General features: G+C 32.6%; 1 protein-coding gene across 5 annotated transcripts in view; it reads right to left on the bottom strand.

Moving 5' to 3' along the window:
• Positions 1-1499: 1499 nt before the first annotated feature.
• Positions 1500-24498, bottom strand: part of LOC148615764 (CD109 antigen-like) — a 227013-nt gene continuing 204014 nt past the window's right edge. For 3 of the 5 annotated variants that reach the window (XM_088582335.1, XM_088582338.1, XM_088582336.1), the window contains 17 exons: positions 22785-22899; positions 20184-20297; positions 19401-19580; positions 18903-19043; positions 18023-18158; positions 17414-17590; positions 14709-14790; positions 13833-13989; positions 12501-12578; positions 11889-12072; positions 10858-11072; positions 9609-9764; positions 9322-9393; positions 7953-8062; positions 6371-6521; positions 5829-5931; positions 1500-4452 (listed from right to left, as the gene is read on the bottom strand). In XM_088582335.1, the coding sequence (XP_088438461.1) occupies positions 4322-4452; positions 5829-5931; positions 6371-6521; positions 7953-8062; positions 9322-9393; positions 9609-9764; positions 10858-11072; positions 11889-12072; positions 12501-12578; positions 13833-13989; positions 14709-14790; positions 17414-17590; positions 18023-18158; positions 18903-19043; positions 19401-19580; positions 20184-20297; positions 22785-22899 (2302 nt within the window). In that variant the 3' untranslated portion in view covers positions 1500-4321. Of the gene's footprint in view, positions 4453-5828; positions 5932-6370; positions 6522-7952; positions 8063-9321; positions 9394-9608; positions 9765-10857; positions 11073-11888; positions 12073-12500; positions 12579-13832; positions 13990-14708; positions 14791-17413; positions 17591-18022; positions 18159-18902; positions 19044-19400; positions 19581-20183; positions 20298-22784; positions 22900-23866; positions 24036-24498 lie in introns of all 5 variants that reach the window. The other 2 variants (XM_088582337.1, XM_088582339.1) reach the window with 2 other exon arrangements.

Raw genomic sequence — 24498 nt, 5'->3', positions numbered from 1 at the left:
TGATATTCAAAAACTATTTTAAACAAGGTATTATTTGAATTTGGCATTATTTCAGATTTAAGAAAGTAAGTAAAATAATTGTAGAACTTACCCTACTAAGGGGGGTTAGTCGTACTGCCATGACTAACTGAGGTTTAATAAATTTCCACGCCTTTTGTTATCCAACTAACCTTATCCCTTAACCATGCCAGCATGACTAACCCTCTTAGTAAGGGTTATTTTTACAAATTATTTTTTTTGTCCTTTTCTAAATTCCAAAATTCTCTAATCATGTTTTTTTTTTTGTTTGCAGCAATGAAAGAATAATATTCAGCCAAATATCATGATTGACTGACACATATTTACTGATTGTAAAAGAGATATTAAATGATATAAAAAGGATTATATGTACATATGTACATATGTACTACATTTTGTGTATTTTTCAGAAATAGTACGGAGGTTTCTTCTGATGAGCTGGTGACATTAGTTATTTTCTTCCTGAAGGTTTAAAATCATTAAAAAAAGGCAAATAGATATTTTCCTCTAATCTTTTCTCAAGTTTTGACCATGATTGATTACTATTAAAGATTTAATTTTCAATTTGATGTTTTTTTTTTATGAAACCAGGCCAATCTGCATTAAAAAGATTGAAATGAATAGGACCCATAACTTCAGAGTAAATATTTTGCTATGACCTGTATTTCATGTATTGGGTAAGTGTTTAGTCAAGCTGTAATTTAAAGATACCAACAAACAGACAAAAACGCATACCCTAGATTTTTTTTCGTTATTGGTAAGGAATATAGTTATGATATTTTTAAACATTTTTGGTATCAACATTGATTTGCTCACAGGGTATGTACATAGAAATTAAAGCACTATATTTAAAAGAAGTTTTTGGCATGACATGGGTTGTGTCCTTATTGTATGACTTACAATGAACCGTGATTCTCAACCTTGTACTGGAAGAATTAGGAGTGATTTTACATATGATAAGGACACAACTTTTGGTAGGTTTGAACTGATTGGGAGCTGGCATGTCAGTTAACTGCTAGTAGTTCTTTGTACATTTGTGTAATTTTTGTTCAGTTTCTGTTGTAACAAGGGACTCAGACATTTTTGAACTGATTTTGTAGGTGTGTTTAATTGTGAAATATTTTTTTCCACAAAGGGCAGCGCTGTGATCATGCCAAAGTACTCTGAAACTGCCACATTTTCTGCACTAGCCCTGTTCCAAGTCAGGAATTTGTGGCCTCTGTATGTCTTGTTTCATTTTCACCTTTAGTTTATTTTTATATTACTTGAGTATATAGGGGCAACTCTTTCCCTATATCTGGTATAATAATATTTTGGGGCCAGCTGCAACCTGCCCTGTGGTATAAGGATTTCCTTGTTGTTCATTGAAGATCATTGGGCTGACATTTTCTCTTTGGCATATACACCATACCTATTCTTGTTATATTGTTGAGCAGGTTTATGCAAATATATAATCACACTTTAAAAATTACACTTCTATGTCACGAGTTTGCTCTTTTTGTCAAAGATACATTTATTAAAAACATATTTATTTACAACATATCATGAAATGTTCATAAATATCAACTCTAAAAAATACAAACCAAGCTCACAGATAAAATCTGTTCTGTCATCATACATCTCAAAAAATGAAAAAGATTTTTTGGTTGTGGCCAATCAATTTAAAAAAAAGGGTTTTGCAAGACTTTTTAAAGGAATGTAAAAAAAAATAAAATAAAAGGAATAATTTTATACAAAGAATATAATGTAATATGAGTTAAAACAACAACATAAATATATTGACATCCAATAATATATACAATCTATAAACCAGATAAAAATAAATAGCAATAAACTCTAGGATTTCTTGTGTATAACAAAAGCTAAAAAACACGATAAAAATATATCAACCATTTGGGGTAAAAAGTGAAAAGAACCAAAAAGCTGATATAAAAGTTATTGTCATGTGAATCCACTCAGTGGGTGTACACAATTAAACAAGTTATTATCACGTGAATCCACTCAGTGGGTGTACACAATTAAACAAGTTATTATCACGTGAATCCACTCAGTGGGTGTACACAATTCAACAAGTTATTATCACGTGAATCCACTCAGTGGGTGTACACAATTAAACAAACTAAACACATTTTTTTAAAAATATTTTCCTTCTTAACTGAAAAGAGATATTGTCCAATAAGGGAGGGCATGCCTGTCCAGAATCTAGCATTAACAACACTTCATTACTAAAATAGGCTCCATGCACTATCAGTTATTTTCAAGAAATGATCCATAAGAGCATAGCTCAAACCACTAGAATAAAAAAACTTTTAACTTAACTTCAGTGTTTCATTACAAAAAATATTACATACATAATCACATTCTTAAAAGTTAACTGGGGAACAATATAATAAACACTACTTGCTTTGTGTTATTAAATGGTAAGGATATATACAGACTTTGATTGGCTGTTAAAAATTTTAGACCTATAACTTCATGAAATAACATGCTTTTCAATATTACCAATGGATTTGGAATAAAGATGCTACCCTTATCCCCTCAGCATGGTCTTTGAAACTGGAATAAACATGCTACCCTTATCCCCTCGGCATGGTCTTTGAAACTGGAATAAAAGTAAAAAGCCATAAGGAATGGAATGGTAAACAGTCCCCAAACTGGTCCACTGATCACTGAGTGGTTGGTGACTAATCACAGGAACAATGACCAAAGATTGGCCCAATCAGTTACTTCAAACATCAAGTATCAATAAACTTAAAAATGTACTAAAACTTTTATTAAATACCAATTTCATGTTCCTGCATATGTTTAAAAACTCAAATATCAAAATGTATTTCAATAAAATTTGATGAAATTCATATTTTTTTATCAATTTGTGATTAAGGAGAAATAAAAAACACTGTAAAATATATATAAGAGTAATCAAGGGAAACAAGATTCTAGCAGAAATCAAAAAATAAAATTAAAAAAAAAAAAAATAATAAAACAAGATTAGGGGATTTAAAGACTGGCCAATGAATGACTGCAGACTGTTGATGGATCACAAAAAAGTTCACCAATTGGTACACGTACTGTATTATAATACCTCTGTCAAATGATGGGTGAATCAAAATTGAGGCCAAACTTCAGGGAAATAGGATAAAGGTGTGATCAACTGGATAAACCTAACCTCTGATCATCCAAATGTAGGAAAAATATTACTAGCATCTGAATTTGTTTCTTAGAATTAAATATAGGTAAGATGACTATGATAAGATTGTGTTATCATTGATTTGTTGTTTAAATACAGTTAATACATAATAATTCAATTTTCAACATGATTATTTTTTTGTTCATACAGTATGTACTAACACATTCTATTTTACCTTATTTGTTCAGAAAAAAGAAATTCTCTTATCATTGACCCTTAAAGTCTCAGTAAGTTGGTAGAAAAACCAAGGGCAAATAACTCCATAAAAAGCATTATTTTGAAACATTCTTTGCAAAATTTAAGTATATCTTAAGAATTATAGACATCAGATGGCTGTCATTTTGAATTTAGTAGGCCACTCTGAATGAAAAAGCAAGGAACAAAAGTTTCACAGTTGCATAAAAAGCCATGGATGTTTTGCAGTTGTAAAAATGGAATAATGAACTTAAACTGCATGAACTGTATTTTATATATTTATTGTAAAACTGTATTCTAAATATACTGAAGGTTAACCAGCACACCTATAAATGTTTTTTTTTCTAAAATAAATTGTCTCTCTTAATATTTTCATGACTAAATAAGCATTTTTAATTATTGGTATAATATTACATTTCTTGATTTTAAAACATATCTGATGGTTTTATATACGTGTCCTTAGGAAAAACATATTTCTGAATTTTTTTTCTCCATTTTCACTGCAATAAGAGCACATGATTATGAATAAAATTATACATAAATTAAAAATGAGGATTTTTATAGCAGACAAAATAGGAATTTGCATTGATTGCTTGTGAACATCTGTAAAATTTCACCTTAATGATTCATAAACTGTTTTTATAAGAAATAATACACAAATCTATTTTAAAATTTTATATTTTTATATAATGGTTGTAAGCAGAATATTTGGTTGGTATTACCTAAGAAACAAACTAAGGCATAAATATAAAAGATAATGGGGATGTTTTACTAGTATTTTAAAGAGGATACTGTGTAGCATACATAAATGTATCATGTGATTCCAATCCTGTTATTATAAAAATTCATGTTAAAGATAAATAATACAATTTACAAGTTAGTACACAACATGGATGACAATATAAAAGTTGATGGTCAAAGTTAAAATAGACGAATAATCATGTGGACTGCTGTGAGTAATGTCATCAGAAGGACAGGAATGTTGATGCAGGTAGCGCTACCAGTTGGGGCTATCGGTGCAGTCACAGAGAAAGCGGTTGATGTCATCTTCTCTGTTAAATATTGATAAACGAAGCATTAATAACAACATATAATGTTAATTTGTGTCTATTTTCATGATATCTTCAAATTTAAAAAAAAAGTTCAGTATAATTTGAAATCAGCACAAGCAAAGTAAAATATTAATTGAAGAAAAAGGTCAAAATTAAATGCATTGTAGTAAGTCACCAAATATTTAAATAGAAGTAAACATTAAAATGTGAAAGTTATAAAATTTGCCACTAGTTTTCTTTTGATATCAAAGTTGACAGACTATTTTGGAGTTTAAGAGAAAGAAAAAGAACAATGGTGATAAGAAATTGACTCCACAAAGATATACCAGTAAATAAATGTTGGAGAACTAATACAGTCACTAATAAGTACATATTTATCAGCCTTAAACACTAGTCAAAAGCTTTGATGTAAAATTATGTTTTTACAGAAAAACAGCAGATTTGAAGACTAAAAAAATATCACTTTGAGCCAGACAAGTCAGTGAATGACATTAAAGATTAATGTCACTTTGAGCCAGACAAGACAAGGAATGACATTAAAGGTTAATATCACTTTGAGCCAGACAAGTCAGTGAATGACATTAAAGATTAATGTCACTTTGAGCCAGACAAGACAAGGAATGACATTAAAGGTTAATATCACTTTGAGCCAGACAAGGAAGTCAATAACATTAAAGGTTAATATCACTTTGAGCCAGACAAGGCAGTAAATGACATTAAAGGTTAATATCACTATAAGCCAGACAAGGCAGGGAATGACATTGAAGGGTTAATATCACTTGGAGCCAGACAAGGCAGGAAATGACATTAAAGGTTAATATCACTATGAGCCAGACAAGGCAAGGAATGACATTAAAGGGTTAATATCACTTTGAGCCAGACAAGGCAGGGAATGACATTAAAGATTAATATAAGTTTGAGCCATACAAGGCAGGGAATGACATTAAAGGTTTATATCACTTTGAGCCAGACAAGGCAGTGCATTAAAGGTTTTTCTATTGCCTGGGACAATTGAAACTATGAATAGGACAAGTAAAAGTTTAATTATACATGTACTTGCCCGGAGGACAACCAAATCATTTTAATTTTTTTAACATGCATTAATTAAATGACAATGAAGATTTCAATTTGTAATAGGACAAGGTTGATAAAATGTTAACGTCATACCCTACAAGGCATGACCATGCATACATTCAAAATATGAGTTATCTGTTTATCAGCAACATTAAAGCTGACTTGACATAACATTGTGATTGAAAATTGCTGATATTTTTTTGTATCATGGCAGTAGCCTGTGATATCAGGGAGAAAGCACAATGGAAAAATGATGAAGTAGCTGATAAATAGTGTACATGGTCATATATTAAAGTTGTTACCTGGCGAATAGTAGAACTGGGCTCTTGCTAAACTTGGTTTGGCATCCATAACAATGTATTCTACCATAGTGTGAATATCAATACACATCCTGGAGCTTGACAACTTGAAAAATACGAGTTTGAAAATGATATTTAGACATGATACATTGTTTTGATTAAACCCCAAATTACATTTACCAAGTTTTCTGCAGATTTCATGGATTCTTTCATGAGACTATTCTTGATCTGAATTATTTCTCCAATCTCTATGGTACCCGGTAAATTAAGATTTTAACATGCTCACTAAAGCTCATCTTTTGAAAATTGAATTTTACAAACTTGAATAGAGAAATAAAATAAAGCATTAATTACTGGAGGAGAATCTATGATCATTGTAGTGTAACCTGATACAATCATGAATTAGCCAGTCAACCTTACAGTTAGCAATAAGTTTGTAGTTTAGTTCTCTTCAGTCTGTAATATGGTATGAAAAGATTACCTGATTGAAGGAAAAACTATGAAAAGATAACCTAAACTGAAGTAGAAAGGCAAGAAAAACTTACCTGATTAAAGTAGAAAGCCATGGTTTTACCATTCTGTTCTACCCTCTGTATCTGATTATTTTCCACCAGGTTGTTCATATTGGTTACCATGTAACCAGTTGGTATGTCAACATACATCATACCCATTCCATAGTCACCAATTCCATTATACCTACAGCAGATATAATTCATGAAGACATTATTTTATCACTGTTTTATCATGGGCTGTAAAATTGATGTAAAATATTAATATAAATAGCCATCCTGTGCTGAACCAATGATGAAATGGAGTCAGATTTTAATATGGTAGGACTAGTGTTTCATATTCTTTGAAAAGATGCAGCCTATGTGTTGCACAAAATGGCAACCATTGTGGAAATAAATTATTACATCAATAAAAATGATCTTTAATGGCAAAATTAAGACTGTCACAAGTCTATGATATTGGTAATTTTTTTTTTATCACATCACAACTGTGGACTAAAAACCTTTGAAGAAAGTCATTATAAAATCAAAAGTAATATCTTATCACCTCATCTCATCTCATAATCTCATTTCAATTCATGCATAACTTAACATTAACATCTGAATCATAAAAAACTGGAGCAGTAATAAGTTATTAATTCTAATGATAACAACCAGAAAAAAAATCATATCAATGACTGTGTTACAAAAAGATTGGAAAGGTGTTATCTATATCAATTTTGGTCTATAGGTTTTTATTTGCACAAAAAAGTATAAATTTTATGAAGTTCATTTAAAAAAACTGTTCTGAATACTGTTAGTTGTTGAAAGAAGGAATGACGGACAATTGTATAACTGTAATATGAAAAGGCCACTTTGTAAGGGAGAGAAATACTGGTAAATGGAAGCTAATACATGTGTTGTGCTATGGAAAAGTATTGACCAAACTTTATGACAAATGTGATGACTTTTCATTCAAAATTGTCAACTTTCCTTTCATCTGTGGCAACATCCCTTCAGCACCTGCGTATGGAGTGTTCATATCATAACTCATACGTTATGCCAGAGCTTGCCTCAACTATGCAGACTTTTTGTATTGCGCAAGAACTCTAACAAATATACTTCTGGAGCAGGGTTATGTTGCTAAAACATTGAAGTCATCACTACAAAAGTTTTATGGCTGTCATCATGAACTCATAAATCGTTACTGTGTATCCATCTGCGCCATGGAAACTGACTTGTTCAACATGTCATAGTTTTCCTTTCATCTTTCGTCTACCCCAGACTTGACTTTTTAAGAGCAACTTGGCGGGTGTTTCTAGAAAAGCAGAGGATGCTTACCCTACCAGTGCACCTGGTCCATGCTCCCAGTTTTTAGTGGAGTCCGAGTTGCTCATTTGCTTTTGTTACTATGTCTGTATGATTTTAGTTACTTTATGTTCTTTGTTGTGTATGTCTGTTTTCCATGTCTGGTCTTTGTCCCTAGATTACATTCTTTTGATTACTGTTATAACCTTGGTTCCCTTGATTACTCTTTGAGAGTGTTGACCGTTACTCAGTGTGAGATAATATAAATCATAAAATTTACCATCAACATAAAGGAATCACTGTTGCTTTATTTAATTGTATAAATACCTACCATATACAAGCTTCAATTTTTATTCCACCAGATAGAAGTTTATATGGCGTAATAACAATGTTCAAATCTTTGAAGTTTTCTTGTTTTTCTACATTATATTCCCAGTTTACCTGAAATGTTAACAGAAAATAAGATTGTCCTACACTGGCTGATACCTAAGATAGATTTTATAGTCTGTAACATAAATTTCTAAAACTATAAATCATATTTCTCAAAATATAGCAAGTCCCTACATTTTATTTCAATGACCACTTTATACATTGGATAAAGGTTTATATTTTTGGATCATTTTGAACTGACCTTATAACATAACTCTATTTATTAAAAAAAATAGATAAAAATAGAAAAATATGGAGGTACAAAAACATGTATTTATCAAAACAGGGACATTGAAACAGAATAGATAAAACTACAAAAATCTGGAGCAAGCCAATCCTGAAGTTGAATTATCCCCCTTGGAATTCACTACTATAACTGTAGAGTTCATTTCCACCGTTAAACCAAATATCATTAATCATCATTTTCGATTATCACTTTTCCATCCAGTGTTATTGTTTACTATTTCGAGTACTTCCGTTGTAATTTCACGATTGTTTTTCTGTGTTGATTTGGTGGAAATATTATTAATTTGGTGAGTTTTTTACTTTATCTTTGTATAAATATACTTCCGATGGTTAATTACATACATTTTGATAATTAGATATAATTTTTGTAGGTTTATTGACTTTAATTTTAATGTTAGGCAGATTGATTTTCGAGTGCACCGCAATTTTTCACTGTATGTTGGGTGCCGATCGATAAATTATTTTCTCAGTGAAGCTTAATAGCGATTTAATTAATTAAATCTTAATTAAGTTCTTTTTACATATTGTATTTTCATGCTTTTGTGTCATTTTCTATTGATTTTCTATTGATATTGTATTACTATTGTGTTTGTATTTTTTGTTTTGATTGGTTATTTTCTTGGTTGACGACATAGGTACATTGTATTTCGTTTTTCTATTTTCAGTAAATCGTCAATATCGTCAATATCGTCAACATCGTCAACATCGTCTATATTTTTGTTCAGCTAATGAAATGTACTCTCTGGAATCTCTGGACTCTCTGGTTGTTGTCATTAAAGATGTTACGCATTTACTTATATATTTCCACGCCCATTTGCTAGCCAACACAATAACTATATTCCTTTATACTGCATAGTACAGAGTGTATACAATTTTCAATATAGAGTCATGCTGGGAATATGTGTGTACAGATGGAAAGACAGACAAACTGATTGGATGATTTCAATACACCTTGTTTGTCAAGGAATTTAATCATCCTTTTCTAAAATAATTAAATCAATGTATTTTTTTATTTTAATACTCACAGCTACAACAACATTACCAGCTCCCTTTATTTCTGCAGTCACTGGATTACTGCCCAGCTGATCCAAGTTAGCCTATCAAAATATAAAATAATAGCTTCAATTGGAAAAGATATTTGGAAATTTTGTGAAGGATATGTTAAATCAACTAGTTTAAATCAAATAAGGGAGTAACAGTTTCACTACTATTTTGTCTAGGATTAGATTTTTAGAATGGCTATAATTTGATATTTGTCCAGACTGAGTCTAGAAACCCCTGAACAATAATTGTTCTACAATATTTAACTTACTAAATTCTGTGATTGAAGTAAGACAGCATTTCCACTATTGATGGCGAATTGTACATCTGCATTTCCAGGTGATTTGAAAGTAACTGTAGCATCTTTAGGTCCACTGGAGAGCTTTTCAGCATAAGTAGACAGAGCTTGTAGTCCCATTACTGTGTCCTACAATTCACATGTGATTAGTTATTTTTACATCTATTGTATTAAAATAGGAATGCTGTACTACAATTACCAACATACATGTATTAATTACCAACATACATGTATACAAGAACAACCATATACAAATAAGGATTCATTATTAAATAAAGTCAGAATAGTCTTTTTCCTTCCTATTAAGCCACAATTTTGTTTTATATAATTGCTATATATTCCCACTTACAGTTGTGGCTTTGTAGAGGAGACAGATCCAAAGACACATATCATTAGAAAGAGTATACATATTTACTTTTCTGTCTAAAAAAATACAGGCATAGGGTGCTTCATCATATCTGACGATAATCAATGACACTGTTCAAGTACATTTGTAAGGTCCTAAATACAATTCTTTCCATCTTCGTTTTCTTGGATCTGATATATATTGTGAAATATTTTGAACTGGTTATAGAGTAAAATATTCCCATACTTTTCTGTAGTAGAACATAACCACATTTTAAGTGTTAATATCTCCAGTGGGTAACTTTTATTTGCACTTTTGTTTTTTACAGTTTTTAAAAGGCAAACTAAAGGTTTTCCAATAGAAAGATATTTGGGATTAAGAAATGCATGAATCACTAACCATAACTTCTACTTCTAAGACAGAGCTGCACTTTATTCTTATCTTCATAAAACAGCAAAGATATTTTGTAGTTTTAAAAGTATGATTAGGGGATGACTATTAGATTTTGAGGGAGCTTGGAAGATTTCTTTGGTTTCACCATATTTATTTTTCACATATCTTATCAAATTATTTATTTTCATAAATATAAATACATAATATCAGTTCAGAATAATATGAAAGGATGAAAATATATTTTTTTTCTATTTTCAAGATTAAAATATTTTCAAAAATATATTTATTTTAAAATTCATCAAAGCCCCCCCCCCCTTCAAAATCAAATAGCTGTCCCCTTATAAGCCTAATCCCTGTCCCCACAAACCTGAGATTAATGACAAATGCACTACAAACACATATCTTACCTAGATTAGGTATCGTTAAAAAAAAACCCATCATTTTAAAAGAGGGTAATGATAGTAATAAAAAAAATGATTATACCTGTGTTGACATCCATCCCCCTTTTCCATTGATCTGCGATACAAGCCATCTGACAATAGGTCTTGCTTTTGATACATCATTTTGTTCTAAGTATGTAAGAACAACATATGATGCTGTTTCTATAGTGGATGGCTTTATATCGTAAGTCATGTATCTAGACTTAAGTCCTCCGCCACTTTGTTGTTTCCTCATGTCACACCAACATTTCATATCACCTGTCCAAATAATAAAATAATAGTTTCCTTTACAATTAATTATTTTTTATCATCTGCATGGGGAGGGAGAGTAGGTTGGTCCCTCCCAATCTAGGCCTGGAATTAATTGATTATGTTACATGTCTATAAAGTTTTGTAAGTCTTCCAAATACAAAATGTATATTTAGTGCTTACCAAGAACTAAAGAATATTGTCAATTTGTAAGTTCTTCAGACTTTGTAATGTAAGGGCCAAATCAAAGTAAGTATTCATTCTCTGAGGAGGGTAAGAAGGTATAGCCTCATTTCATAATGTGCTAACAAAATAAAAAATAAACAAAAATTCACTGAAAGAATCATACTGATAAATACAAGGGCTTCAATATACAGTAAAACCTATATAAATGGAACCCAATGTTGACTGTAGTTCATTAAATACAGGTGTTTGGTTTACCTAGATTCAAAAATGCTCAAAGAACTTGTACAAAGGACTTGCAAAAGCAATTAGATTAATTTGACCTTGATATTAAAGTTCAAGTTCAAAGGTCACCAACCACAGTACACCACACAGTCTTGAACTGAACTACCTTCATCATCCTGAATATAAAGCAAACACCAAAATAAAAAAAAGTTTACAACCCAGACAGACACAAATTAAAAAATTTCTATGCAAAAATCATTAATTTGACCTTGAGGTCAAGGTTCATCAACCATGGTATGTGATACATTGTCTTGAGCTGATCAACATTCATGTGAAATATGGAATGCATACACTAAATGAAAACAAAGTTACAGTATTCAGGATTTATTTTAGACAGGTTTCACTGTAAAACATTACCTGAATCTGTCTCTGTTGCTATGTCATTTATTTCCATGAGGATGCTGTCTAATTCTAGGCTACCTCCCAACGCAAAACAATATGACAAAACAGCCAGTTGGAATGGGGTTTTGGATTTAGAGGCATCCTTGTAGAAATTTTCTAGATATTTAAGTGTTAAGCTTGAGTCAAAGGATCCTGGAATCTAAAAATATAAGATGACTCTTATAAAAATCACACTTTTGACAATTTATGATGTTCATGGCTGAGAAAAATGATATATTGTAATTACATAAATAAGCAACAAACTAGGGGTTCTTAACTCAATTTGCACATATCATCAGGGATGCGACATAGGTATGCTTTTTCTTCTGAGCAACTATCTCTTATTGAAAAATAGTCATTCAAAAATATTTAAAATCCTTTCAATAAAATTAACACATACAAATCAATTAAGAATCATGATAAAAAATTCCATAAGAGCATAAAAAAACTGACCTTAAAATCAAACTATTTTGCATCAAAGATCTGCTAAAATAACAAAATATAAAAAAAATATCAATTTTGTGGTTTATATGAGAAATATCAGTCACTATTAGATTAAACATATCATGATGTAAATTCTTTACTTACTGCATTTCCAGCTTTCTGTGTTTCTTGTAAAGCAATATAGATATATGCTGTCAACATTGCTCCAGAACTGGTACCAGTCTACAATAATAATATACAGGAGTAGTGGAAGCAGTATGCTTTATCTCTGACATTGATAAAATGTCTAAAATCCAATGAATTCAAAGTACTTTAGATAAAATTGTTTAACATTTCTATGGTATCATACAAGTTTTCAGTTAGATATTTTTGTATTGACTATAGCTAGATATGTTTTATACCTACAGGAAGTAATGATAACAAGAGATACTAGACAAACAGACAGACAGACACACCTCGTGCAGTTTTTGAACTACATCTAAAATATTTTACAGGATATTTCTACACATGATGAAGGTGTGCAGGGTCAATGGATTTTGATTTATGTGAAATATTATGGAAAATGGTGATAGTTACACTTTTTCAGAAATATATAGATAATGGCTTGTCCCGCTATCTCCTTGTACAATTTTTAAACTACCTCTAAAATATTTTACAGGATATTTCTACACATAATGAAGGTGTGCAGGGTGAAAGGATTTTGATTTTCATGAAATATTACTGAAATTGGTGATAGTAAGACTAAGTCATTTTCATCAGAAATAGGGCTATAGGGCTTGTCCGGCTATCTCCTCCTGCAGTTTTTGAACTACGTCTAAAATATTTTTTGCAGGATGTTTCTACACATAATGATGGTGTGCAAGGTCATAGGATCTTGATTTTTTTTAATATTATGGAACTGGGTGATAATTGAAATACACCCCAAGCAACAAAGTTAGGGATTTGTTATTGGGGGTGTTAACATTTTTTATGTCTCCTTCAGTCCGTTCATCAGTCCTCTTTTTCTCATCGCAAGTATTTTTGCAGTGCTTAGCCTAACCACACCAAATATTTGCTGCATCAACCATCAATACATAACCTTTCTGAATCTGCAAACCATGTCTTCATAAAAAAAAAAAAACAGGGCTTCTAGTTCTCTTCTGAATCTTCCTATGAGTCTTTTGTACCAGACTAGTGTATGACTTTAGTAAAAGGACTATTTTGTCTCTTCTGAATCTTACCATGAGTCTTTTGTACCAGACTAGTGTATGACTTTAGTAAAACGACTATTTTGTCTCTTCTGAATCTTACCATGAGTTTTTTGTACCAGACTAGTGTATTACTTTAGTAAGAGGACTATTTTGTCTCTCCTGAATCTTACCATGAGTCATTTGTACCAGACTAGTGTATGACATAAGTAAGAAGACTATTTTGTCTTTTCTGAATCTTACCATAAGTTATTTGTACCAGACATTTGATGATCACCCAGATATTTACCATCATGTCTTTATGGAGGACGCGGCCTGGTTCATTGAAAGAACCATCTCTGTTGGACTGTGACATAATAGCCTCTTTTGCTTCTTCCAAAACGCTGTCATCAATGAAAACAAACTTACTGGCTTGAGCAAAAGACTTCATAACAAAAGCAGTCAGCCTAAAAATTTGTAATGTAGACATGTTTAAATGTGTATACTATAAAATCAACTGTTACTGTGGGAAGTAATTAGTGCAATTTTGTCATTTATGATTCAAATGTGATTTTTTTGCAATTGTGAACAAATTCAGTAATGCTATAGGTCTCAATTTTTTATTGCAATAATGTAATGGTTCTTTCCAGTTTTTGCTAAAAATGGCACAATAATTTCTGAATTTAAAGTAAAACTGACCCATATGCTGAATTAATGACAAATAAGCACACAATGGAATCCTGGCTAAAGACAAATACACTTCATTCTGAAAGTTTTATATGCCCTGCTAGTGTTTTTTGCGTGTTTGTTTTTGTTTTTGTTCTTTTTACAACCTTACAACTTACATCATAATATAACAGTAATTGTCTATAACTAATTAAAAAAGACACTTTCAACTTCAATGATTATCTCCCCTTTCTGTCAATATTTGTTGAGCATTTTGTATCATACCCCCCTCCTAAAAAAAAAACAAAAACAAAAAAACAATAAAAACCAAAAAATTCAAGAATTTATTTCAGGCTTAACAGCGTTACTTATTGTACTTTTGTTATCATTTGCTTGCTGGTATTTATTTTGTTCCTAACAGAGTATAAAAATTTGCCAGTTTCTTGCATTTAACACTGGATTCCATATCAAATATTGTCTATTACAATAAGTGACAAGATGACATCTAAATAATCATTACCATGTACTAAAAGAGGAGTCACTTTTACCAAATGCACTATATCCTCCATTGTAATGTTTATAGTTCAATTCCCTGGAATAACCTGAAATGCAGCAATTCAGAGCAATGTACTAAATAGAATTTACAAATATATAATTCATGAAAACTGATTTATTCAAGATGTCAGTTTTCCTTTCATCTTTGGTCTACTTGTTGACTTTTTATGAGCAACTTGACAGATGTTTTTAAAAAAGCAGAGGATGCTTACCCTACTGGTGCACCCGGTCCATGCCCCCCAGTTTTTAGTGGAGTCAGTGTTGCTCATTTTCTTTTGTTACTTTCTATTATTTGGGTTATTTTATGATCTTTGTTGTGTATGTCTGTTTTCCATGTCTGGTCTTTGTCCTTGGATTACATTCTTCTGAATTCTGCTAGAATCTTGGTTCCCTTGATTACTCTTTCAATTTACAACATAAAATAAATTATGAGTACCTGATAAGGCTGATTCTTACAGGGATATACCTGTTTCAGTGACTATCCTATCTAAGAGTCAGGCACAACCTACCGTCCAGCAATTATTCTTTGCAAGTAATTAATTTAGTGACTTTAAAAAAGTGATGGATTATTTTCTCGCATTCTTGTCTTTTTTGCCAATCAGATATTTTGATGTTAGAATGATCAATATATCTTAGTAGTTACTTCTAAATCTTAAAATAACCCAGGCCTCAGCACCACCAAACTTACAGAATATTGAAGTGTAAGAACATTCTAACATCCATAGTAACTCAAATGTATATGACATTATAATTAATTGAGAAAATTCTCAGACTTTCAATTTTTAGAACTGGACCAGAAAAGTATGGGCAATTAGATTTGATATTCAGATTATGGCACATCTCTAGAACATGATTAAGCTTAAAACACATCGGTTGATCTAAGTGACACCATGCGCATATATGGTAATAATATAACTTCTTATGAAAAAAACTCAGAGTGAAAATTCAAAGAAAATTAGTATTAAGTTCTGTCACCTGAAAAACCGAAAACCTAAATACTAACACACTATAAACAACCATAGCAAAAACCGAAAACCTAAATACTAACACACTATACACAACCATAGCAAAAACCGAAAACCTACATACTAACACACTATACACAACCACAGCAAAAATCAACTCAATATCTACAAGCTTTTAGAAATAATGATTTGAAAAAAGTGAACAAATTATCTACAAAATTTTAAAAATTCAAGACTTAAAATTCTGCCAAAAATCAGAAATGCTGTATGAACCATTCAATTGAATTGTAGCACATTAAGATATCAAAAATTAATTTTACGTCTGCAACTGTTTAAGAAAAAATTCCAGGTAGGAAATAATCAAATTTTAAGCCTGTTTGTTTTCTGTCAAAAAAAAAAAGAAAAAAAATAAACAGACTTTTAACATTCAAATACTCATCAAAAATCAAAACATAATCACCAGGAGCATATAAAACAGAATTCAAAAAATGGTATAGCTATTTTTTTATTTTATTTTATTTCAGAAAAATAACATATAAAGGGGAATAACTCCAATATCAAATGTATATAATACCTACACAACCAATAGATTTACATTTTACACTATACCAGGCACCCCATTGGATGAATTTTAGACTGAAGTAACAATAAATTCCTGTTTAATAACTTTATCAATACTTTAACCATAGGGATACTGGGTGACGGGTTACCACTATTTTATCCTGTTTCTGTATGTTGTATCAGTTCAGTATTAGGATTACTGATTATATAATGACTATTTCACCTTTTACTTATACAACTTGATAGACTGATTTAAGAGTGAAACCACAAGCACTTAATTATGGCTCCAGGTTTTTATACATGTAAATATAATAATTAATAAATTTGATACTACTCAAGAAACAAAATCCTTATAATTGTAGTAAAAACATGTCCTGTAAATATGATAGTCTTTTAAGTCACAAAGAATCATTTAACCTGCAGTAGCCTTCTGTGTTATCACAAAGGATTCGGGGTGGGGGAGGTGGGTTCGATGTCAAAACACTCCCCTTAAATGGAAAAAGTTGTTAATTTTGTGTTTAAAGTTTAGAAAAAAAATTTAGCACAAGACTTAAGTCTGAAACTACTTTTTTTGAAACCTCTCTGGAACACCCTTTTCAAAAGTTATTTAATGACAACATCATAGCAAATGAGCCTTGGCAATTTGCTATGATGTTGAAATTTAACTACTTCAGTTTTGGGAGTAATAACAGTTTATTCTTTGTGATTCCTTCAGAATTTTGATGCTTGACACCATCATGAAAGAAATTTTATTGAACATTTGTCTAAGACAAATTGGTAGGACAGTTGGTATGGCAGAATAATGTAAGAAATGTCACAACTATCCACCAATCAGATTATATAGACAGAAATGTAACAACTTTACTTTCCACCAATCAGATTACATAGACAATGGGATACACTTACACAACCAATAACAACCGCAAGTATTTTATATTACTTGCTTGTTTTACATTGTGCATGGTGTGATATCATATTTACCTAGCATTTCAAGAAGTGGATAAAATAACCAAATCATAAGAAAAAATAAAAGTAAATTAATAAAATACAACCAAAACATGAGAAAAAAACACAGTACAAAATCATAGCAAAATATGAATTCCTGAAGCAGTAAGAGAGGTACTCCTGTTTATCTAATACATACCACTGTTAATGTTCTCCTCTGCCCTCTTTTTGATGTCAGGATTGAGGTTTCCTGTAGCTGTCATGTACGACAAAGCATAAATATTTGGTACCAATGATATCATATTCTGTTCACCACACCCATATGGTGCTCTTATCATGGAGTCCAAATTCTGAAGGGACTGTCCCATAATGTCTCCTACAATATGTATATATATATATATATAACATAGATAAATACATGTACTGATTTTTTTTAGAAAAAAGAAGTATCATAGCTAAAATGATCCTAAACCATTCAAGAAATACTTATTCTAACATTTTAAACAAATTTACTAGTAATTTAACTTTGCTAATTAAATTGCATAAAAGAATTAAAAAAAATATTTTCAAAACAAGTGGGAATGAAACCTGGTTCAGAAAAAAAAACAAATAAAAGTACTGAAGGGTAACCTGATCCCCTTACCATGCTTAAGATTCATGTGTTGCCAGATTTTTCTCAAGAAACAATATGGTTGGAGATCAATTCTACACACAAAAAAGCTCATTAATATTTTATTCAATGGTTAAAATTAAAAAAAAAATCCTTAAAACTACATTAAAAATACCAAATATATAAAACAAGACAAACCAGTGACAGACACGACAACCTTCCGGGAACCAGAGACATACTCAGCAGGGAAATCAGGGATGATCTGTAAGGTCTGTATAGAGCTGGTAGCCTCCATTAACTCTTGAACACCCCCATACATTGTTGTTCCTTCAGGCTGTAAGTTAATATAAGTATAATTAGTTTCTACATATTATATATCAAAACAGGGAAATAATGTAATTAGCTTATCATTAACATATAAAAAAAAATTACTCTCTGCAACAGAGTAAAAATCCAAACCCCTGAGTGACAGTGCAGTGAGAAACCCCTTAGTGACAGTGCAGTAAGAAACCCCTGAGTGACAGTGCAGTGAGTTACTTATTTTATTTATTAATGAATTCTTCAGCCAAGTCAGTTTATTGGCTTTTTCAATTACACATATAGTACCAATGCAGTTAGCAATAATGTGATCTTTATATGTAAGATACCTAACAATTCATATAAAGTTTCATCAACTTTAAGAACACTTACAAACATGACAGGGCTGGATAATCTCCCTTTGCAAGTATTCAGTAAAAATATTCTTGCTTCATACTGGTCCACATGATTCCATTCTTACATAAAAAGCTTCATTGAACCAAATTAACAGAGAAGGAGTAGTTGCACTAACAAGATATATGAATAGCCTGACAAATGGAGGAACACAATGTTTGTGTGGTGTAAACAAAATGCCTAAAAAGTGGAGGAACACAATGTTCATGTGGGGTAAAATATAAAGTCTGACAAGTGGAGGAATAAAATATTTGTGTGGGGGTATATAAAATATCTGACAAGTGGAGGTATTCATGATTTGCTGACAACATGATGAACATAATGTCTGTGTGTGGGACAATAATATGAGCTGCTGTTACCAACATACATCTACATGTATTTCTTTCTGCACTATGTCTTGGACATCTGTGATCTTTGTACCAGTAGAAGCCTCAGCCCTGATCCTTAGTTTACCCAATGTTGTTGGTTTAATGTAAACACTGGTACCTTTTGACAATCTGGATGGTACCTGCAAGTATTCAAGACCAGAATAAGATTAAATCTATGTATTAGCATATGCTAAGAGCAGTTCTTAAAACATTGTTAGCTATTTCTGAAGTTTCACAGAATATATTTTTGCCTGATTAAGGAATACAAAAATACAGATTAGGTCAAGAAACATCATGAAGAAGTAATATGAATCATACTGATGAAATATGAACTAGGAAAATAAAACCTAATAACTGGCCACCCCTAATCCAGTGTATACCTCAAAGGCTTACACCATAATGACTGAGAAGTATGTTCCTCAAAAGGCAACCATGAATGGTAGTCAGTAGAAATGGCTATATATAGCTGAGTAAATAATAATCATTGACCATCCTACCTGTATGTCACCAATCCAGTTAGTTCCAGCTGACATGAGTAAACATGAGTAAATAATAATCATTGACCATCCTACCTGTATGTCACCAATCCAGTTAGTTCCAGCTGACAGAGGTTGTGTTGTGTTTAGATAATCATCATAAATCTCGAAGTCAGGAGAATGGTTCACTGTAATACGCACCTAAATATAAATAAAGCTTTTATAGCAAAAGTTATCATGTAACTGCTCAATGTGAGACCAGTTTAATAAATGTCAGATCTAGGTAACCATATCCAATAGTGATGTAAAGATGTGTGGAAAATGTTAAAAGACACACCCCACACACCCCCCCACACACACATAGGTATTTACAAATAAAAAAAAAAATACATTGATTACCTATGTATATGGAAATTTTGACCAGATACTGTATTTCCTGTGGCATGGAAGCTTCTATCAGGGGTATCACTGTAACTCATCCTTATCACTTGTGTGAGCTAGTAACATATTAACAGGCAGTGTGCCATAATGATTAAGTTCCATTTGTCATAATTTCATTTTTCTGAATAATGGCAGCTGTTATTACAACTTGGAAACATACTAAAAACTCAATAGGAACATATGGTATGGTTTTCTTTTGTTTTCTATATATAATTCATTATTCATGTCCCTGTTTTCCTTGTTATGTCTTTGAATTCCCCTTCAACAATGATTATATTTATTTCCCTTTTATTTCCAAGTTTACGACAATTTAAATGTATCAAATTAAAATCTCATACACTAATATGTTTTGTTTGTACTTACTGCTTTAAGATCATCAAAATAATTAAAAACAACAAGTTTGACCTGTAGTTTCTCTTCCCTGACAGCAGTGGCTGGAAGGGATACTATAACAAAGAACTGTTTGAAACCTTCAACCTGTAAAACATTTTAATAGTTTGTCTGAATTGTCTTGTTTAATTCAGACCATTACTTAAACATATGAATATGGGACAACTTTAGGACATATCTTGAAGCAATATTAAATTGACCAGCAATTGGTCTTTCCTTACTGATATAGTGGCCACTTCAGGGGATCCAGGGTTGGACCACATTACTCAAGGGGTCCAGGGTTGGACAACACTACTCCAGGGGATCCAGGGTTGGACCACACTACTCCAGGGGTCCAGGGTTGGTCTGTCTGATGAAGTGGCCACTCCAGGGGATCCAGGGTTGGACCACAATACTCCAGGGGATCCAGGATTGGACCACACTACTCCAGGTGTTCAGGGTTGGACTGTCTGATATAGTGTCCACTCCAGGGGATCCAGGATTGGACCACACTACTCCAGGGGATCCAGGGTTGGATCACACAACTCCAGGGGTTCAGGGTTGGCCTGTCTGATAAAGTGGCCACTCCAGGGGATCCAGGGTTGGACCACACTACTCCAGGGGATCCAGGATTATACCATACTACTCCAGGTGTGCAGGGTTGGACTGTCTGATATAGTGGCCACTCAATGGGATCCAGGGTTGGACCACACTACTCCAGGGGTCCAGGGTTGGACTGTCTGGTATTGTGGCCACTCCAGGGGATCCAGGGTTGGACCACACTACTCCAGGGGTCCAGGGTTGAACTGTCTGATATAGTGGCCACTCCAGGGGATCCAGGAATGGACCACACTACTCCAGGGGATCCAGGGTTGGACCATACTACTCCAGGGGTCCAGGGTTGGACTGTTTGATATAGTGCCACTCCAGGGGATCCAGGGTTGGACCACACTACTCCAGGGGATCCAGGGTTGGACCATACTACTCCAGGGGTCCAGGATTGAACTGTCTGATATAGTAGCTACTCCAGGGCATCCAGGGTTGGACCACACTACTCCAGGGCATCCGGGGTTGGACCACACTACTCCAGGGCATCCAGGGTTGGACCACACTACTCCAGGGCATCCAGGGTTGGATCACACCTTTTCATTGTTGGAAAATTTTGTTGATTTCATGCATTTTAGGGAAAACATTTACCCATTATACCATCCTTCTATTCAAGAACTTGATCTGCCTCTGAAATGTGTGTTTTATGCTTTATGCTACTATTTTTCTGTGTGTACTTTTTAGTTGCTTATCCATGTGTGAAATGTTTTAAGACTTGTCCTTTAAAAGAAACTTATTCAAAAATCTAAATCTTTTGCTGTCATTCTGGTGTTCAAAGCTATGTTTTACCAGACAGTCTTTCTGGTGTTCCAAGCTATGTTTTACCACACTGTCTTTCTGGTGTTCAAAGCTATGTTTTACCAGACTCACATTCTGGTGTTCAAAGCTATGTTTCACCAGACTGTCATTCTGGTGTTCAAAGCTATGTTTTACAAGACTGTCTTTCTGGTGTTCAAAGCTATGTTTTACCAGACAGTCTTTCTGGTGTTCCAAGCTATGTTTTACCACACTGTCTTTCTGGTGTTCAAAGCTATGTTTTACCAGACTGTCATTCTGGTGTTCAAAGCTATGTTTTACAAGACTGTCTGTCTGGTGTTCAAAGCTATGTTTTACCAGACAGTCTTTCTGGTGTTCCAAGCTATGTTTTACCACACTGTCTTTCTGGTGTTCAAAGCTATGTTTTACCAGACTGTCATTCTGGTGTTCAAAGCTATGTTTCACCAGACTGTCATTCTGGTGTTCAAAGCTATGTTTTACAAGACTGTCTTTCTGGTGTTCAAAGCTATGTTTTACCAGACAGTCATTCTGGTGTTCAAAGCTATGTTTTACCAGACAGTCATTCTAGTGTTCAAAGCTATGTTTTACAAGACTGTCTTCCTGGTGTTCAAAGCTATGTTTTACCAGACTGTCATTCTGGTGTTCAAAGCTATGTTTTACCAGACAGTCATTCTAGTGTTCAAAGCTATGTTTTACAAGACTGTCTTTCTGGTGTTCAAAGCTATGTTTTACCAAACTATCTTTCTGGTGTTCCAAGCTATGTTTTACCACACTGTCATTGTGGTGTTCAAAGCTATGTTTTACCAGACTGTCATTCTGGTGTTCAAAGCTATGTTTTACCAGACAGTCATTCTAGTGTTCAAAGCTATGTTTTACAAGACTGTCTTTCTGGTGTTCAAAGCTATGTTTTACCAAACTATCTTTCTGGTGTTCCAAGCTATGTTTTACCACACTGTCATTGTGGTGTTCAAAGCTATGTTTTACCAGACTGTCTTTCTGGTGTTCCAAGCTATGTTTTACCACACTGTCTTTCTGGTGTTCAATGCTATGTTTTGTCAAACTGTTTTTCTGGTGTTCATAACTATATTTTGTCATACTTGTTTTTAGTGTGTTCTAGGCTGGGTTTTGTAAAACTTTCCCTTATGATACTTCAATTTTCCTACTTTTCTTACAATTATTTTTGATAATATGAACTATAACTATGATCCTTACCTGAATATTATATGCAATACCCAATCCATTGGTAGGACTAAGTGCAAAACCACGAGTGACCCAAGCTGTAATAGTATCAGGCAACTGCACTGTTTTTTGGAATGAGCCATCAGAGCTATATAAGAAGTTAGACATGACAAAACATTAAAACCACTGTGCATCAATTTTCTTTTATTTCTTATTGGAATCAAGTCATTAATATTTGGCTCACTAATTACCACTTGAAGACATTTAACAATAAATTGTATATAATAATATTTGAAAAACTTTTTATACTAGATGACTAACTTATAGAAGTAAAGAATATTTTAACAATGAAATTAATTAATAAATGATGCTAATATAAGGATGATAATATACCTATATATAATTACAATTGTAAACAACAAACTGGCCGCAAAGTGTACCAACAATTTTTTACTGAATTAAATACTGAATGTGTACGCAGTAGACCAGCAAAAATCTGTCCACTGAGTCCATGATAGTGATTCAAATTATTAAGGCTTATGTGTCAGTTATATACTAAAAATGACTTGAGGTTTTAAAAAAAAGCAACATCATGCAAGCTAAATGCTACCGACAAACCTTTGGATCAACCAACTCAGAAGTTGAGGTCATACAACACATTTCTAAACAGGTATGTATACACAAGGCTGGGATAATAAAAACAACGTCAGTAGTATAGCATGTCTCAGAAAGTGTAGCCTTAATAAAGTTCTAGAAAACACTTCCTTCAATAAAAGATGCTGGATTAACATGTAGTCAAAAAGCTATTTTTATGCAAATTTGAAGAAAATCAAGCAGCAGCAAATCCCTATGAAAAGTGAAGAGTTTGAAATACACTTAGGTATTAAATGTGTAGAGAAAAAAATGTAGTAATTAAATTTTGAATTTTCTAGTAAGCTCCACTCCATACATGCAGTCAATGTCATCAAATGTATTTTATCAGATAAACTAAGACATTATGAGCTTTGGCAGGAATGGATATAACACTAGACATTGCATAAATCTAGCTATCTTGTTTTCAGAAGAACTGACTAAGCATAGATCATATGTTTACTGGGTTGTTAAGTTGCTTTTACCCAGCTATTTCATTCATCCATATCCAGCTTTCAGGGAAATTCTTGCGCAGTGTATCAGTAGTTTCCACCACAGTGTTTTCAACAGTATTGTCTATTAGATGGTTTGTAACTGATGATTTTACCATTATACCTGGTCTTGCAAGTGCAATTTCCGGGAGAATAACTGCATCTGAGAAGTAAATCAGAGTTACAATAATAACTATACTATGGTGGATTTACTGAGTGGGGGTAATGCTTATAATAGGCCCAGGCAGCCTACACCAATATCAGTGACATGATTACATAAAGACTTTTTAATAACTTAAGCCTCAACACCCTAGATGGAAAACAAAATGAAAGTTCCATCTATTATATGTTTCAATGAAAATCAGGACAACCAATCAATGCTTTTCAGATATAATTACTACATGTATGTATTACTTGTATGTAAAAATAAAAGCAAATGAAGAGCTTCCCTGAGTGCAGCATGGTACACCCACAGCAATCAAAACCTGAGCAGTAGGGTAAGTGTGGACACATATTAGTTTTTGACAGACTTAAGCACAGTACTTATAGTTCAACATCTGGTTTGGGCACAATATAGCACAAAAATGTAATGGAAAACTTTCAAAATCAGACCAAGAATGAAAAAA

The sequence above is a fragment of the Perna viridis genome, chromosome 5 (genome assembly GCF_037379345.1).
Source record: "Perna viridis isolate PV_CMFRI_1.1 ecotype Kerala chromosome 5, ASM3737934v1, whole genome shotgun sequence".
Taxonomy (NCBI): Eukaryota; Metazoa; Mollusca; class Bivalvia; order Mytilida; family Mytilidae; genus Perna; species Perna viridis.
Note: the sequence above shows the minus strand (reverse complement) of the source record. Positions and strands in the feature narration are given on the sequence as shown.